This window comes from Capricornis sumatraensis, chromosome 6 (assembly GCF_032405125.1).
Source record: "Capricornis sumatraensis isolate serow.1 chromosome 6, serow.2, whole genome shotgun sequence".
In the NCBI taxonomy this organism is placed as follows: domain Eukaryota; kingdom Metazoa; phylum Chordata; class Mammalia; order Artiodactyla; family Bovidae; genus Capricornis; species Capricornis sumatraensis.
Genome location: NC_091074.1, coordinates 36,141,334 through 36,158,648, shown reverse-complemented (window position 1 = coordinate 36,158,648; position 17,315 = coordinate 36,141,334). Strand labels below are relative to the sequence as shown.

At 43.0% G+C, this 17,315-nt stretch overlaps 1 protein-coding gene across 1 annotated transcript in view; it reads right to left on the bottom strand.

Moving 5' to 3' along the window:
• The window catches only part of BNC2 (basonuclin zinc finger protein 2), a 326,012-nt gene that overhangs the window by 124,515 nt on the left and 184,182 nt on the right, over positions 1-17,315 (bottom strand). Inside the window, 1 exon segment of the mRNA XM_068973578.1 lies at positions 12,029-12,264. Within this exon segment, the coding sequence (XP_068829679.1) occupies positions 12,029-12,264 (236 nt within the window).

Genomic DNA, 17,315 nt, shown 5'->3' with positions numbered 1-17,315 from the left:
TTGTTGTTAATTTAAAATTCTAAACCTGCGTGCATACTTTAAAAAGGAGCAAATGAATGAACCAATTTAAGGAGCATCCCCAGCTACCTAATTCTGTGTCTTATCAACACACCATAAAATAAACAGGCTTAATACTGACGGATACTCTAGAGGCAAGAACCTCTGGAATAGATACTCCATGGTTTAAATGTCAATGTCTCTGAAGCCTGGCCTAACCTGACTGTAAGCCAATATCTTCAGTGGTCTGTACTCCAAACATTCTCGTACTTATTCAACTAAGGATCTGGGGGGAAAACTGCCTGTTGTAGACAGTATTCCTTCAGAATTGCCTCCCAAAGAGCACGCACTGAGCACCAGTATCGAAATACCACATTTACTCAACTGCTATTTTTAAAACCAAAAATGAAAAAAATAAATCCACAGCAGGAAAAACATATTAAAATAAAAATAGAAAATACAGTAACCACATTACTCATACTAACTAGAAAGCTGCCTCTGACACTATTATTATGGCTTTGTTAAAGAGAGAAAATTACACGAGAACAAGGAAACCTCTCCTTACAGACAGGACCTTCAGTTCTCAGAGTCTCTAAAAAATGCTTTTCTGGGGACTAGAGGTGAGAAATACACAGTAAATTGCAGACGAGCTCTGGACAGTAAATGCGTGCCAGTCAATATCCCTTTTTCTTAATTTGGGGTCTTATGTAACGTGGTCTATTGTGGCCATGCAAAGCACTGCACTATTGAAACGCAGAACCACACATTTCAAGTCCCTTGTTCCAGGTCTACCTTGACCAAGAAACAGAGAGAGGGGGCAGGGGAGGTGGGCACAAGAGGTCACTGAGTTGCCACCAACAAATGATAATACTTCTTCAGTAGCAACAGGACCTCAGTGGGGAGTTTCTAAAACAACTGTTCTGGAAGCTGCTAGTCAGTGAGCCACCTTTTTAGATTGGAGGGTTATTAGCAACAAATGTCAGGTTTGTGAACCAACAGAATCACCAGTCACTCCCCTTAGAAACGGAAGGGGATGTAAACACCAGGTGAATGAAAAAGAGCTTCCGATCAACAGGTCCAGGCTTGGTCTAACCACACTCACCAACACCTCAGCTCAATAGAGCTCTCTCTCACAGTTCTCTACAACACAGCACTCTTCCTGCATGGAAAAAGGTTTGTTCCATCCCTTCTACTAGGTAACAATATCTCTCTTCTTTCTGAAGAATCTCCTCTTTCAGCAGGTCTTCCTAGAGTAATTTAATTTGGCAGTGGCCACTTTAATTCTGCTAGCAAATGTTATTGGCCCACATTCTACTTTCCAGCTGCTGCTGGCAATACCTCCACAGCTATCATACGTGAATCAAATAAGTATATCTTTATTTATGTTTGTCCCATCTGCACAGATATAACAAAAGCTTCCAGAAACCTGCACAGATCCTCATCTTATTTTCTATTTTTCATAGCTCTTTGTGATCTCATGTATGAGCATCTGAAATGTAGGTCACTCCAAAGAAACAGATGGAAGTCTACAATCGGGTCTTGAGAACCTGCCCACGACTTCTGCTATAGTCATGATAGAGCTCAGTTCCTGTGCGAGCCCCTCTCATTCTCCACCAGCCCCTTCTGTCAAATTGAGAGAAACATTAGAGGACACTGCAGCTCAAAGAACATACATGGACATGTAGAAGAATGACAAAGCTCTGATGCTCTAGGAACTTAAGGAGTTTTGGTGGGTGTGGAATTGGAAAACTGCTTGCCTTAAGGAATTAACACATACTATCTTGAGCATTGGGGCTTCCCTGATGTCTCAGCTGGTTAAGAAGCCACCTGCAATGCAAGAGACTCTGGTTCGATTCCTGGGTCGGGAAGATCCCCTCGAGAAGGGATAAGCTACCCATTCCAGTGATCTTGGGCTTCCCTGGTGACTCAGATGGTAAAGAAATGCCTGCAATGTGGGAGACCTGGGCTCGATCCCTGGGTTGGGAAGAAAGCTGGAGGAGGATCTAGGCAACCCAATTCAATATTCTTGCCTAGAGAATCCCCATGGACAGAGAAGCCCGGCAGGCTACAGTTCACAGGGTCACAAAAAGTCAGACACAACTGGGCAACTAAGCACAGCACAGCACTGGGGCGTCCCAGGTGGCGCTAGTGGTAAAGGACCTGCCCCAGTGTAGGAGACATAACAGCATGGGTTTCATCCGTGGGTCAGGAAGATCCCCTGGAGGAGATGAATTTAACAAACTACTACCTTTTTTATCCTCAAAACTCCATCATGAGGGTATCATCAGGAAAATGAGGCTTACAGAAATTACTTCCTTTCTGCAAGACTAGAGAACTAATTAGTTGTAGAACTGAGGTCTGGACTCAAAGCTCAGACTACATTTTCTATTTTAAGAAAACCCAACAACTTTCCACTTTAGATTCAACAAGGAGCATGTAAGAATGTTGTTCTGGAGATCAAAGGGTTTAACTGATGCCATCACAGAGAATATCAGTTTCAAGTCAATCTGAATTGGTTCTTCCCATGGCAAATAGCCAGTGAGATCTGGGCTCATTTCTGCTCCTTTTGTGCAATACACAAACCCTCCCTCCACCTCCCATGGACACAAATCCTCTTCTGGTAGTTGCTGCATTCCACTTTAGAATTTGGTGAGCTATCTATTTCTACTTTGCAAGGGTAAAGGGAGGAATATTTTTATTTTAGCTCTGAGTACAAAACATCAAGCTATGTCCTTGGATATAAGGTGTTTATTTTCATTGCTGTTCAAATAGTTAAGAGCTTAGCTTTGGCCAGGGTTTCAAAAATCCCTGTATTCCTTTTCCAGCTCTGACCCTGCCTAAGAAGACTTTAGCCATGATAACTTTAGAAGCAGGGATAATAGTCTCTGAAACTCTCTCTCTAATAGGGAGGTTAGGAGGATTGCTGGGATAATGTCTGTAGAATAGTCCAAGCAGTCGGGAAATCAGACACTATAAATATAGTACATTGTCCTGAACCATCTACTTTTGGATATCCTTCCCAAAGACAGGGGGGATCTTGACCATTCACACCTGCAATCCTTCTTGCCTGAAAAATTCACATATTGTGGAAATGATGCAAAGACCCCTTACGTGATGGTGGTGATAATCTGATCTTTAGTTGAAGTCAAATAATCCCTCCTATCTGTACATTCTTATAGCTTTGAGCTTAATGCCTATGATTTATTAAAAGATGTTTCTTCCATGTGAATGAAGGCTTCCTGGGAGATCTTTTCTTGTGTACTCAGCACAGAGTAATTTATCAATACAACTGGCTATTTGAAGGGCTATCTAAATGAATGTATACCTAGATCCATTTTCTTTCTGTTTCAGAAATTTCCTCAGAAATCTCTCAGGTCAGATAACAGCCATTAAAAAGGGTGCCTATTTTAAGTAAATTTTACTTCATGCAATGGAGTGAAAGCCCAGAGACTCGAACCATTTAAATAAATTCATCAAGTACTCATTCATTCTGTGCCAGGTGCTTGGAAGGGTATTCAAAGAGTTGACGCAATAGAGAAATGCAAAGGTAATAAAATAATAGTCATAAATGGAATAAGTCATTACTCAAAAGAAGCTCACATGTATACACACACACAATGTAGCAATGGTTAATAAGAGTGCTGTGGTCTACTTATTGCATTAAGGACTTTATGTATATCATTTCATCAACCGTTATAGATGAAGACACTAAGATACAAGTATGTTAAATAATCTGTCTTAGGTAACAGAGCTATCAGGAGGTAAACCAAGGTTCATACCCATGTCTGTTTCACTCCAAAGTCCAAAATCTTTGTCACGATCCTCTCCTGGCTCTTACTTGTAAGCACACATGTACCATGGACATATATACATGCAAGTTTGTATGTACGTATGTATATGCACAGGTATGTATGTACTATTTATCTACAATTGAATAGCATCTACCTTTTCACCTGACTGGCTGGGAAGACACCCTGTTCTAAGAGTCATGGTGGAATGCAAAATATTCAGGATTTAAATCTGCTTTATACACACAGCTCTAAAATGGTCAGGCTGGCAACAGTCTAGAGCAGCCTATGTCACCATCTTTTTCATCATCATGTTAACAGTTAACATTTATGGACATTTAGCAAGCAGCATGACTAAATGCTTTATGTGCATCATCTTAGGTTATCCTCACAATAAACCCATGAGGTAGTGAGTATCCCTGCTTTACAGGTGAGGGAGCCCAGTCTGAGGCTCTATTTTCACACACCTAGTAAGAACTGGATCCAGGATTCAAACTCACACATTTGCCTTAACTACACTCATCTTTGCCCAAAGTTTCCTGGCCTGTTTAAAAAGCAGGCAGAATGTGGGCTGCTGCACCACACGTGAGAGGGGCACTGACCTGTGGGCATTCTGCAGGGGCAGAGGCACCACTGGGAGCGACGGCTCGGCAGGACTAGTGTCCCAGTTCCCCCCAGTCACATGGCCCTAATCAGACGTAAGCTCTCATTAGTGACATGTGGAGCCAAGTGACCCACTTTCAGGCCTGGTCCATGAAAACCTTCCCCACCGCCCCTCCACCCAAACTCTCTAGGGGCTGCCATCAGGAAGAGGGAGCTGTAGTCCCACAGAGAGGCAGAGCCATAAAATGGCAGAAGCCCTAAAAAAAAAGAAAGTGAAAGCATTAGTCAGTCGTGTCTAACTCTCTGTGACCCCATGGACTGTAGCCCACCAGGCTCCTCTGTCCACGGAATTCTCTAGGCAAGAATGCTGGAGTTGGTTGCCATTCCTTCCTCCAGGGGATCTTCCAGACCCAGGGATTGAACCCCCATCTCCAGCACTGCAGGCAGATTCTTTACCATCCAAACCACCAGAATGGCTAAGGTAGCCCTCAAATCACCCCAGAGAGGAAAGAACTCACCACACACTGGCTGAGACATTGGCTGAGAAGGAGAAAGAAATTCCTACTATGTTAGCCCACTAGGATTTTACAGTTTATTTACTATCAGTTCAGTTCAGTCGCTCAGTCGTGTCTGACTCTTTGGGACCCCATGAATCGTAGCATGCCAGGCCTCCCTGTCCATCACCAACTCCTAGAGTTCACCCAAACTCATGTCCATCAAGTTGGTGATGCCACCCAGCCATCTCATCCTCTGTCGTCTCCTTTTCCTCCTGCCCTCAATCCCTCCCAGCATCAGAGTCTTTTCCAATGAGTCAACTCTTCGTATGAGGTGGCCAAAGTACTGGAGTTTCAGCTTTAGCATCATTCCTTCCAAAGAACACCCAGGACTGATCTCCTTTAGAATAGACTCGTTGGATCTCCTTGCAGTCCAATAAGAACTAGCATTTATCCTAGTGATATTAACTAATGGCTAAAATATACTTCCTATCTTTTACTAAGCATCTGACATCTACATGTGACATCTAGCATCTCAACATGTTCGAGAAACAAGCTGAGCCTGGAATGGACACTGTCCTGCTGTAACTATAGAGACCCAACTCAACGTACAGATGTAAATGAAAGTACCAGCTGGAACTAGAGTTACAACATGATTTTACCCACATTATTTCATCATTTCACCATCCAAAAAGCAAGAGAGGTATAAAGGGTTATCTCAACCTAGAGATGAAGAAACCATGGCTAAGAATGGCACATTTTCCATGTTCACATAAATAATCGGTGGCAGGACCAAGACTTTGGCCCAATATTCTTACCCAGCACCCAGTTCCTCCTTTACCATCCAACCTGATATCCTTTTATGGACCAGGAAAAAGCTACTTCGTCTCTGCTCCACTCTTGGCACATGATATAGTTGAACTCTTACTAACTAGGTTTAAAACCTTCAGTTTTTTACACTCAATTACAAAAGGCATGTATCCTTGGAAAGGTTAGTCAAAGATGAGCATTGACAATGAAGCATTATTAAGCATTAGATCTAGAGGGAAAATTTGGGTCATGGAAATCAGAAAACAAAGGGAAGCTGATACAGGTGGAATATCAGGAAATAGGCAAGAAAAGGAACCCAAAACAGGAACCAATTTCACATAATTTTGCTACTGAATATTTCTCCAGCCTTCTATGTTCCCCAAACCACACCACTGATCTACAAGACAGTCACATATCACAGCTTGATAGTCTTACTGCTCACAGAGTCAGAGACTCGCATTGGAATCAGATTTCAAAACTTCCTCCATCCAGTATTTAGCAAGCACTATTATGTGCCAGGCTGGGAGGCAGCTTACAGTGATGAACAAGAGGTAAGTGGTTCTTAATTTTCTGGAAGTTTTGCTAATTAACAATTTCTATGATCAAGGAAAAGTCACTTGACCTCTTTGAGCTTCAACAACTACAAAAGTTAATTCACTGGCAATTCCTACAAGAGGGTGGTATGACAGAGAGGATTCCAAGAGCAAATGTATGTGAACTTGCTCCACAAAAGGGCTGTTTAAATCCAAGTGTTTGCTTAATATTGATGTTGCCTACCACACAGATACCACAAAACACTTACGCTACACAGACCACTAGCTGGGGGTGTTGGGGGGTGGAGCTTCTGTTTCTCTTTTTCCTGCCCTCAGTAGCCCAGCTGCTATTACAGCCTTTGGTCCCCAGGACACCTAAAGAAAGATGAAAGGCCATTGGACCAAGTGAAGTCATCGGATATGCCACGGGTTCCATACTGAAATATCAAGTTATGTCAAGTGAAGCAGAATTTTTTACCCATTCATTTAACAAGTATGTACTGAGTACCCTGGCTTCATGGCATTTCTGAGTGAGGAAGCCAGGAAAAAACATTTTAACAGTTGACTTGATTTATTTCAAACTGTATTAGAGCTTGAAGGATACAGAATTCTGAGAGACAACCATGTGAGAAAAGACCTACACGGGTTAAGCCGGACTGAACAAGGTCTCTGTGAAAAAGTGGGACTCTGGCGGACAACTAATGAGTAAAACAGTCCAGGCAGGAGAACCCACGTGTGCAGGGGCCCCAAGATGAAGAAGAATTGAGTGTGTTCAGGAATGGAAGATTTCTGATGAGCTTCACAGAAAGAAGCTATGAAGTAAGCAAGGTTAGTGGAAGTTACTTATCTAACCTCGCAAATCACTTGCTCCAGAACTTCTCAGAGCCTTATGCTAACGTTATCACAAAGCCTGGAATCAAGGCTGCTGGGAGAAATATCAATAACCTCAGATATGAAGATGACACCACTCTTACGGCAGAAAGCAAAGAACTAAAGAGCCTCTTGATGAAAGTGAGAGAGGAGAGTGAAAAAGTTGGCTTAAAACTCAACATTCAGAAAACGAAGATCATGACATCTGGTCCCATCTCTTCGTGGCAAATAGATGGGGAAACAGTGGAAAGAGTGTCAGACTTTATTATTTTGGGCTCCAAAATCACTGCAGATGGTGACTGCAAGCTATGAAATTAAAAGGCCCTTGCTCCTTGGAAGAAAAGTTATGACCAATCTAGACATCACATTCAAAAGCAGAGACATTACTTTGCCAACAAAGGTCTGTCTAGTCAAAGCTATGATTTTTCCAGTGGTCATGTATGGATGTGAGAGTTGGACTATAAAGAAAGCTGAGTGCCGAAGAATTGATGCTTTTGAACTGTGGTGTTGCAGAAGACTCTTGAGAGTCCCTTGGACTTCAAGGAGATCCAACCAGTTCATCCTAAAGGAAATCAGTCCTGAATATTCATTGTGAAGGACTGAGCTGAAGCTGAAACTCCAATCCTTTGGCCACCTGATGTGAAAAACTGACTCATTTAAAAAGACCCTGATGCTGGGAAAGATTGAAGGTGGGAGAAGAAGGAGACGACACAAGATGAGATGGCTGGATGGCATCACCGACTCAATGGACATGGATTTGAGTAAACTCCGGGAGTTGGTGATGGACAGGGAGGCCCGGCGTGCTGCAGTCATGGGGTCACAAAGAGTCGGAAACGACTGAGTGACTGAAATGAACTATCATAAGGCTCTAAGGCAAGGTTCCAGAGTGGAGGTCCTCCCAATGTTTAAGTTGGACCTCCAAGAACAATGGGCTCAGATAGTCGAGGAAATGTTCTCCTAGAGGGTTGATTGTTCTGTTAGTTCTGATTGTTTCAAGACACAGGTGACTTGAACTGGGCATCACTGCTTGTTCTCTCACCAGGCTGCTGACACCTCAGCTAATTATTTGGAGTATCTGATATGGCTCCCTGAATCCTGGCAGGACTCATTTTGCAAAGGAGGAGATTTCCACACATGGGCTGGCGAATGAGCCCAGGCAAGTCAGTTACATGTTCAAACTGCCAAAGAGACTGTGTGAACACTTGATTTTTCAATGATTAAATTCAACAGCGATAATCACCCATATTCTTACTTCCTGGGTCACAGTCAGGGAAAATGGGGAAAGAACAGGATACTGCTTTTAGCCCTTGTCAACAGATCTACCACGAGATATAGACTTGAAATAAGAATGACTCTTCAGCAGCAGGAGAAAAAAGAATACCTCATGTTGCTTTTTTAGGATCAGATTGCCTATTTCTCCCTTTTTCTGTTGTGTGGGAAAATGCCTAAAATTTGCTTCACTTTTCTGGCACTTTCTGAATGAACACTTTAATTGGTACACTGGAGACTACTGGGTTCTTCACCTTTAAGATACTACCTGGATTCTTAACTCACTGTAATCCACGTCATGCTCTGCAGTTTACAGCCTGCTGGTCAGCTTATGAGTCACACAGATAATCATATAAGTAAAAAGCAATTTTACAGAAACAGTACAGGATTCTTAAAAAAATTGCCAGTCTTTTAAATAAATCTGTGGCACCACTATCATCTCCCTCTTTTAATAACCTCTTCAAACCTGCTTGCAAAGGATAGTTTCGAACAGCCAGCCCCTCTTTCCCCCACATCCAAAAATTCAAAATAAGATCAGATACTGCGATAGATACTTTTTACCCATTCAAAAGTATTTCTGAAACCAGGAGTGGCTGTGTTTATACATGAGGGATGTAGGTTTGGACCCAGAGAGAGTTAAATTAATATCCTGGCTTTACCAGTTCAACTTACAGTACATCTTCATTTGCCCAGTAACACAATCTATAGCCAACTGCTAACCAAGTCAATATGTGGTAAGACTAACAGCCACCCTAACTTGCCTTGATAATTATTCTCCTTTAACTGACATAATATTCAATATACTGTTGTTGAGAGCAATAATGCTAAAATTGATGCCTTGAGGGCTACAAGACAATTGAGTTTTAGCCAGATAAAATGACTTGTACACTAATAGTGCATTATAGGTTTCCACAACGTTTGGATGCACATTTTACAGTCTACCTGCTCAAGTATGTTACTTGTAATTATATTCAAAGTCTTCTGAGCATACCTCATCATTACTATATATAATTTTAAAAATATTGGCCAATAATCAAACAACATGGCTTGAGAGAAAAAAGGTTTATTTCTAAACAGCCTACATATTTTCTTTAAATGAAATGATCACTGTCTCACTACATAAGTAACAGCGTTATATGCTTCAACTTTTTGCTTTTTTCTTAAACTGAGAATTGTTTTCACAAAAAACAAGTAGATGATAAATGCTGAATAACAAAAAGCATCATTTAAATAAAATTCATATTACATCAATCCTACCAATAAAACAAGACAGAAACTAAACATAGTGTCCCTCTAATGTAACAATCATCTACAATTATCTCAAAATGTCAATTTTAGACTCTGACAAAAATATTATATTAAATTTGAGACTTTGTCAAAATTGCCATGAAATTAATGAAAATTACCTATAATTTAAGAATCACAATAATTGAAAGTGTTTCTTCTATGTAGTACTTCACCCCCAAATTAGAGACTATAAATATTAGTTAATGGCCTTGTTGAATTTTCCTCTGAAATTTCATTTCTCTTGTAATTCGTATTTTTAAATCTGAGGCCTTCATACAGAACAAAACGTGGAGTATGTTTTCTATGCCTCCCCTAGAGGTTATGTTGAAATACTGAGAAAAAATTAACACCTAAGTAGTAATTTCAAGTAAAACACAGAACAGGCACTGTTCAAGGCAGAACAATAGGATTACACCCCAGAACAACTAGCAGACTCTGTATTTATTGCCATCAAAATGCCATGGTACACTGGGTTGTCATGACGGCGAATCATCACAGTCATGCACGTATCTACGTGCTTCCACAAAGAGCCCATAACTTAGGCAAAAACAGGCATGTAGAACGAAAGTAAAGCACTGGTGATAGACCTAAGCATCACAGTGGAGGCAGTAAAACGGGAACAGGTTGGGGATATTACTCTAATTTTTTAATAAAGGAAAGAGTGCTTAGCCAAGCTGACAGCTCCATTCAAAATGCTGCAAGAGGCTTGTTCCTTCCTGTAGGGTAAAATCCACCCCAAACGGACATTAATAATCCTATGCGGAAGCCACTAGAGAAAGACATGGCACAGTGTGCATCTCTAGGCTGGCAGGAGCAGGGACTGTGAGACTGCTTCCACGCTTCGTTCTTTCTGGCCTCTTTCTCCTGGACCCGGGGTCCCCTCAGGGCCCCCTGACCAGCCAGGACTTAACTCTCCACTCACCCCAGTGAAATGTCCCCATCCCAAGGCAAGTGAGATAATGCTTGTGAAAGTCTTCTATAAACTGAAAACGTAATATATAATTATTCCTATTATCAGCATCATCTCGTCTTCTAAGGGCCAAATTCCCCGTGCCTTCCAAGTTGACATCTCACTACAAAATGGTTCTACACTAACCAAGCAGTCATTGGAGCAGACAAGTGATCCTACTTTCTCCTACCTTCCCTCTTTCTTTACTTCCACATAGCGCCCCCAGTCTGCTCACTTGCCCTGGCTAACACCTGGAGGATGATAGGAATGTGTGTGTGTTCATGCCAGGTTAAAGCAAGGGCGAAATTCTACCCCCCTCAACCCTCACTCATTACACACCAAGCTGGCAGCCTTACATACATCACAGGCTGGTTTGGGGGATCAACAAGGCTGGCAGAGCCAAAACCATTTTTTTTTTTTTTTGAAGGGGTCAGTTCTCCTGGTATTATTCCCCATGAGAAATTTCAAAACATTGCTTCAGATTCTACCTTCTCCAATTGCGATCTCCTTTGGCAAGAGGGAGTATCTCTTCATCGTCCAGTGTGGTCTTTTTGGATCCTGGGGTCTCCCAACATGCCGCTTTCAACATTTACCCTTCAAGGGTAGTAGGAAGACAGATGGCCATAAAAACATTTCAGAGGCAAAGTACACAATGCATAACGACTTAGGAGATACGGCAAAAAAAAAAAAAAAAATTAAAATTAAAATTAAAAAAAACAGAAAAGGCGAGGAGCCTAGGGGTATGGGGAGTGGAGGCTGCCGGCCTTCAGAAAAGTCTCTTACCAGACCCGAGATGCCCTTGACACAAAGAAGGGGCTCAAGCTGGAGGAACAGCTGCTGTGAAGGCCAAGTCTATAACCAGGTCTGCAGGTTTTGGAATGTGAGGGTTTACTGGTTACAAAGGCAGGGAGCTTACTACAGAGGTTACCCAGTTTTTCCTCTGATTTGGATGAAGAAGCAATTAATGGTTAGGGTGCAGAGACCACCAAGGAAGTACCAAACCTACCAGGTTAAGCGTGAGAACGAACTCTGCTAAACCCAGATGAAGAGCAGTCTCAGACTGCCGCACACCCATCACCCACCTCTGAGCCCTCCCTTTCAGAGGAGGCTTCCAGAAGACTCAGGGAAGCTGGGAGGCCCATGTTGTAGGGAGAGGGAGCTGAATTCAGAAAAATGCGAACAGAGCAACCCTAAGCAACAGGCCACCATCTCCCTTCTAACGTTCACCACGGAGCCTGGGCGCTGGCCGGCTGGCACACAGTTCTTGCTTTCCAATCCCCTGCCCAGCCTGCCGGAAGGACCACGTTAACCAGAATGGGGCATGCATGCCTGGGCCTGCGGGGGGTGGGAGGGCAGGATTGGCCCAGGGCTCTTACCCCAGCTCTCCTCCAGCTGGCCCCAAGACACCACTCTGGCGCTTCCCCCTACCTGAAGGATGTACCCCCGGACGTAGTCGCGCAGCGTCCAGCCCAGGCCATGCAGGATGTGGAGCACCTCCTCTTGTTTCAGGACGCTGAAGAGACGGTCCAGTAGGATCTTGAGCCGCACGGGCACCGCCTGCGTGCCGTAGAGCATCAGACTGCTGATGTCGAACACCACATTGGACTGCACGATCTCCACCTGGGTGGGGTGGTACAGGTGCTGTGTGCTGAGCTTATCCAAGGCTGTGGTGGTCCCGCCGGAGGTCCAAGGGCAGCGGGAAGGCAGAGAGAAAAAGGAGAAGGCAGAGATAAAAGAAAGGAGAAGCCAGTTACTGGAAGTTACGGGGGACTGGGTCTCCACTTCTATACCTGGATGGTAACCGAAACTGGACGGTGTAATGTACACAGCGCTCACCCTACCTCCTCCCGACTTGTCTATGTTCTTGTATCCCATGTGTTTGTAAGGTCCAGACAACAGCAGACACAACACACACTTGGCTTGCAGGAAGAGAGCCACTGCGGAGGCTTCTACATGACTGTGGCTGGCACCAAAAACCCAATTAATTTGCTAACTGAACTAGGGCTCAACCCAAGCCACCATGGTGTCCCCCGTCCCTGCACCAAAAGGAGGAACACATACACACAGCTGCCAACTCAGGCCCCAACTGCACGTTCAAGCAGCACCACTTTCTGAGTGAGATTCACCCCTTAAGATACCTGGATGGCTTGAAGAGGAAGAGGAGGGTGTTCTTTGGACTTATTAAGAGGTTAATCCAGAGGGAATAAGGAAAGCTGACCTCTGGGGGCCAGATGGGGGCTGGTCATTTACCTTAAGCTGAATTAGCTAATTATTCCAAGACTCAGTTCTCCAAAATTCCTCTCTTGCTATTTACCCGTTAGTTTAGTGTTCTCTAAGTTATTCAGAAGAAATAAACAAGCAAAAAAAGAAATTCAGGTCATAAATAGGTACTTTATGAACAGCTGTGATAAAGGGTTTAGTATGAGATGAAAATAGAAAAAAAAATGACTAAAATCAAAGTATGAGAATTCCTGTGTATTTCAGCTGCATCATCTCAGCATAGAAAACTGAGGATGACCATTCTCAGAGTAAACATGTTCAGTGGAACTAATGTTTCAATAATTAGGCCTTTTTCTCCTCAAATTTGAGAAATCGCATTTCTGCCCTAGCTCTGAAAGCCAGATAGGGCTATTCATTCTCACCCCCATCCTTATCTGAGTTACTGAGAACCCTACTGGAGATAAACGACATTTTTACTCAGTTTCTCTAGAGTGACCCATTAAGATACAGCATTGTCCCATCCACAGGGCTCAAAGAGATGCTGCAAAGACGACTGCGATAATGAATGAGAGGTCCTTTGAACAGAAGAGAAGGCAAAAGCACTGGATCAGCTGCCAGAATTATACAGATATGACCTTCTAGAGATTTAAAGAGAGAAACACACGAGCCTGAAAGATGCGCACCTAAATGGGCATCAGACAACAACTGCCAGGCTCAAATCTACCTAATTCTACCTGCAAGCACCCAAGGTTTCTGCATGTTCTAACCACTGTCTGGCTGAATGCCTCAATCACTCTTCCCAATAACCTTCTCCCTGATCAGTGCAGGCTACCACAGGTGCACACACTGAGCAGCTCCTCTTTTAATACACTGGTATTTCTGCATATTAATAAGAGTATTTAAAAGTACACACACACACACACACACAATGTTTTGTGTTTCAAATGTATTTTTTCAGGGCTCCTCCTCCACTCTCGTTTCCTCCTGACTTGTGGTCACTGGAGAGTTCATGTACTCTTGATAAATTGCCTTCTTACATCCACAGTGTAAAGGCCCTTATCATTTACCCGCTGGCTTCATTCAACACATTTACTCCCAGGAATACTTTGTCAAAGAGTTCGGGTTTCCTCATACTTCATTTCTTGCAGCTGATTTGTCTGATCTTTCCTATTCTAGTGGTTAAGTCAACTTTGAATAAATAGCTTTAAAAATTAATTTAACGTTTTAGAAAGATAAGGGATTCACAAGCCTAGGGACTGAAGTCTTCTCTCACTCCACAGGGCATTTAGACGGCAGGAAAGAGGCATTATCATCCCTGTTCTTCTTCAAGTACAGCTTAACTACTCATCTTCTGAGCAGCGGCTGCTCTGCTTACAGAATCCAGTATCCAGCTTGGGTGGAATCTGCTCCTCCTCCCTTCCCCTTTATCAGACTCCTCGTATCCGACTCTTCTTCACAAGGTACACGGCTGCAACCACAACAAGTATGAAATCTGGGAGGGTCGGGCAGAGGGGGTATAAAGTGCAACCGAACCTGCTTTCTGTCCATGTGACTGGCACCTTGTTGTCTACGCCTCGAGTATATGTAGGGGTGTGTACCAGTGTACCAGGGGTGTGGGCCAGGTGTAAAGTTTACCCCTCTCTCTTCCCACTCTTTAAAAAGGGCTGGCAGTTTTAGAGGATGAAGAGGACTAAACTGTTGAGGGTACAAAGAGAGGCTGTTCAAAGAATTGAAAAAGCACAGGTAGAACAGATAAGGCAGAAGTATATCCCTAGATACGCTATGAGACCATCAGAGAGTAAGAGTATTCAAAGGACATGAATGGGGACTTCCCTGGTGGTTCAGTGGTTAAGTATCCGTCTTCCAACACAGGGGGTGTGGATTCCATCCGTGGTCTTAGGAAACGAAGATCCCGCATGCCGTGCGGCAATTAAACCCACGCGCTGCAACTACTGAGCGCGTGTGCTGCAACTGAGACCATGCAGTCATAACTAACTGAACAAATATTTTTTAAGAAAATAAAAGGACATTACTGATTGTTTAGCACGTCACATGTCCAGAAGAAGGCATTGTTGTAAGTAGAGGTCAACAATTTTTTTTGTAAAGGGCTAGACTGTAAATATTTTAGGTTTATGGGCCTTGTCTCCAGTTTCACAACTACTCACCTCTGCTATTATAGAGAGAAAAGCAAACTTAAAACTAATGGGCATGTCTGTGTTCCGATATAATTTTATTTACACAAATAAGTGCCTGGCTTACATTTTGGGTTCTGATATGAAAAATAAAAGGGTGGGCCAGACAGTTTAAAAAGTCAATATTTGATACGGAAAAAGCTCCTAGTGTGTGATTTAAGCAGCAATTATCATGGAAATGAGCCATAGAGGAAGGTTGGAAAAATTAAACTGCCCAGCTTGCTGATGTCAACCGCAAATCTCAGCATAAACACATCACCAAAGATTATGCTCAAATGTCTTAAATGAAATCAAAACTTTCTGCTTTATAACTGCTGGATGGTACTGAGTCACCAAGTTGTCAACAGCTTTAGGGGGATGTCTCCTTGGTCAGCAAAGGGTTCAGTAATGATTTTTAAAACTGTCATAGTAAGCTGAAAACTGGACTCTGCCTAAGGTTATGCTCTTCCTATGTCTGATTGTGGAGCAATCAAGACTGGAGCTCAGGCAGGTTAGAAATTTGAGCCAATGGTAATGAAGGGAAAGCAGGGCAAGAGCTTGCTCAGCAGGATGGAATGGGGAAAGATGGTCCCCCACCTTTATGAGCTACGGGCCAACCCTCTGTTAAGATTGTCCTATATCAATTGTTTTGCCAAAATTCCTTCTTCAAATGAAATCTTTACCAGAAACTGGACACAAAAATATATGAAGGTGAAGCTACTCTTGGTAAAGCTTGGGTGGACATGAATTTGACAACTTCCCATTATGAGTTACTATCTCTTCCTTCCCTGTTTAAGCATCTCAGTGGGACCCCTAGAGTTCTCAGAAGCAGTTTGAAAAGCACCTTTCTATACAACGAGATGATATCAATTGTTCCTCCAGCTGTGCTTCCTCTTCATTCTGGGTACAGAAACCACGTTTCCCTTCAGGGGGCCCCTCTTCTTGTACACTCAGTACAGTTTATTTCATACAATGGAATATTCCTGAAGCCAGGCCTGGAGAACCAGTACCTCCCAGTTCCTTGGCCATAAAAACCAGTTTAAGAAAGGGCAAGTGGCCCAAGTCTGAAGAGCGATATTGAATCCAGGGTTTCAGTTAGAACCGTGGGGAGTTTTCCCTCCTTGAAATCGGTAGTTGTCAAATATGCTTGGGAATGAGAGTCACGTGGAGGACAGGTGGGCTGCAGAATGGCTGGAGAAAGACTAAGGACTAACAACGCTGTTTGAGCCAGAAGATACAGTTGCAGAAGAAACAGTTATTTTTCAGTTACACTAGCCAACAAAATCTCTCTCCCTTTCTCTCCTCCTATGTCTGCTGGAAGTAGGATTCTGTAATTTATATCTAAGAGCCTTAACTAAGACAACTACCTTTTGGGGCTATTCTTTCAGCTAGATAACATGTATTTCAAAGAAGCTGGCAGCAGTTCAACTAAAGGTATGTTAGTTCCAGGCCAAAGGCAGTTCACAATATCTCCAGTGACTGGGATGAGGGTATCGCTAACAATTTTATATCTCACACAAATTTGCCAAGGGTGATGGACACCATCAGCAACATTAATAAATAAAAATAATTGTTGTATGGGGGGGGGAATAAAGGAAATGACCATTTAAGTACTAACTAAATGTCAGGCAGGCATCATTCTAAGGTTACAATGATTTTGTTTAATCCTTTAAAAAGATTAAGAACACAAGACATTACTATTACTGCCTACAAGTTCTGTGAGGGTCAGTTAACTGGCCTAAGGTCACTTAGTTATTCCTCCCAAGAAATTCTGTTGCTACTGCATGTTCAGATAAACAGTCAATAAGCAACTCTAGTAACGTGCAAGTCTTTATCATGCTGGAAGTCCCTAACTGCCAGCAGTCTGGGCTTCCTGCCCATCACTCTGCTGAAGCAAGCATTTCAAAGGTCACCATCACCTGCCTTCCTACAAAATCCGATCGCTTTTCCCTTCATTATTCTCCATGATCTCGCCATAGCAGCTGACCTTATTGATCACCACTCCTCCGAGCGCGCTCTTCCCCTTCATTCATGCATACATGCATTTACTCACTGGCACTTAACAACTCATCCCCAAGGCAGGTGCTGCAATGCAGATGCTCTCGTCGTCTATGCTAGAAAAGAGATGTGATGAAGTACTGACCGACACAGAAGAAAGGGCGACTCTGCAGGGGAGGGAAAGTCTTATAAGATACTGGCAAGCAAGAAAGGAAGGTGGCAGTCCAGGTAGATGGAACTAAGGTAGGGATTCTCAAACACTGTGTATCTCAGAATCAGCAGAAAGGGCCTGTTAAAACATAGATCAGATCACTGGGTCACCCTCC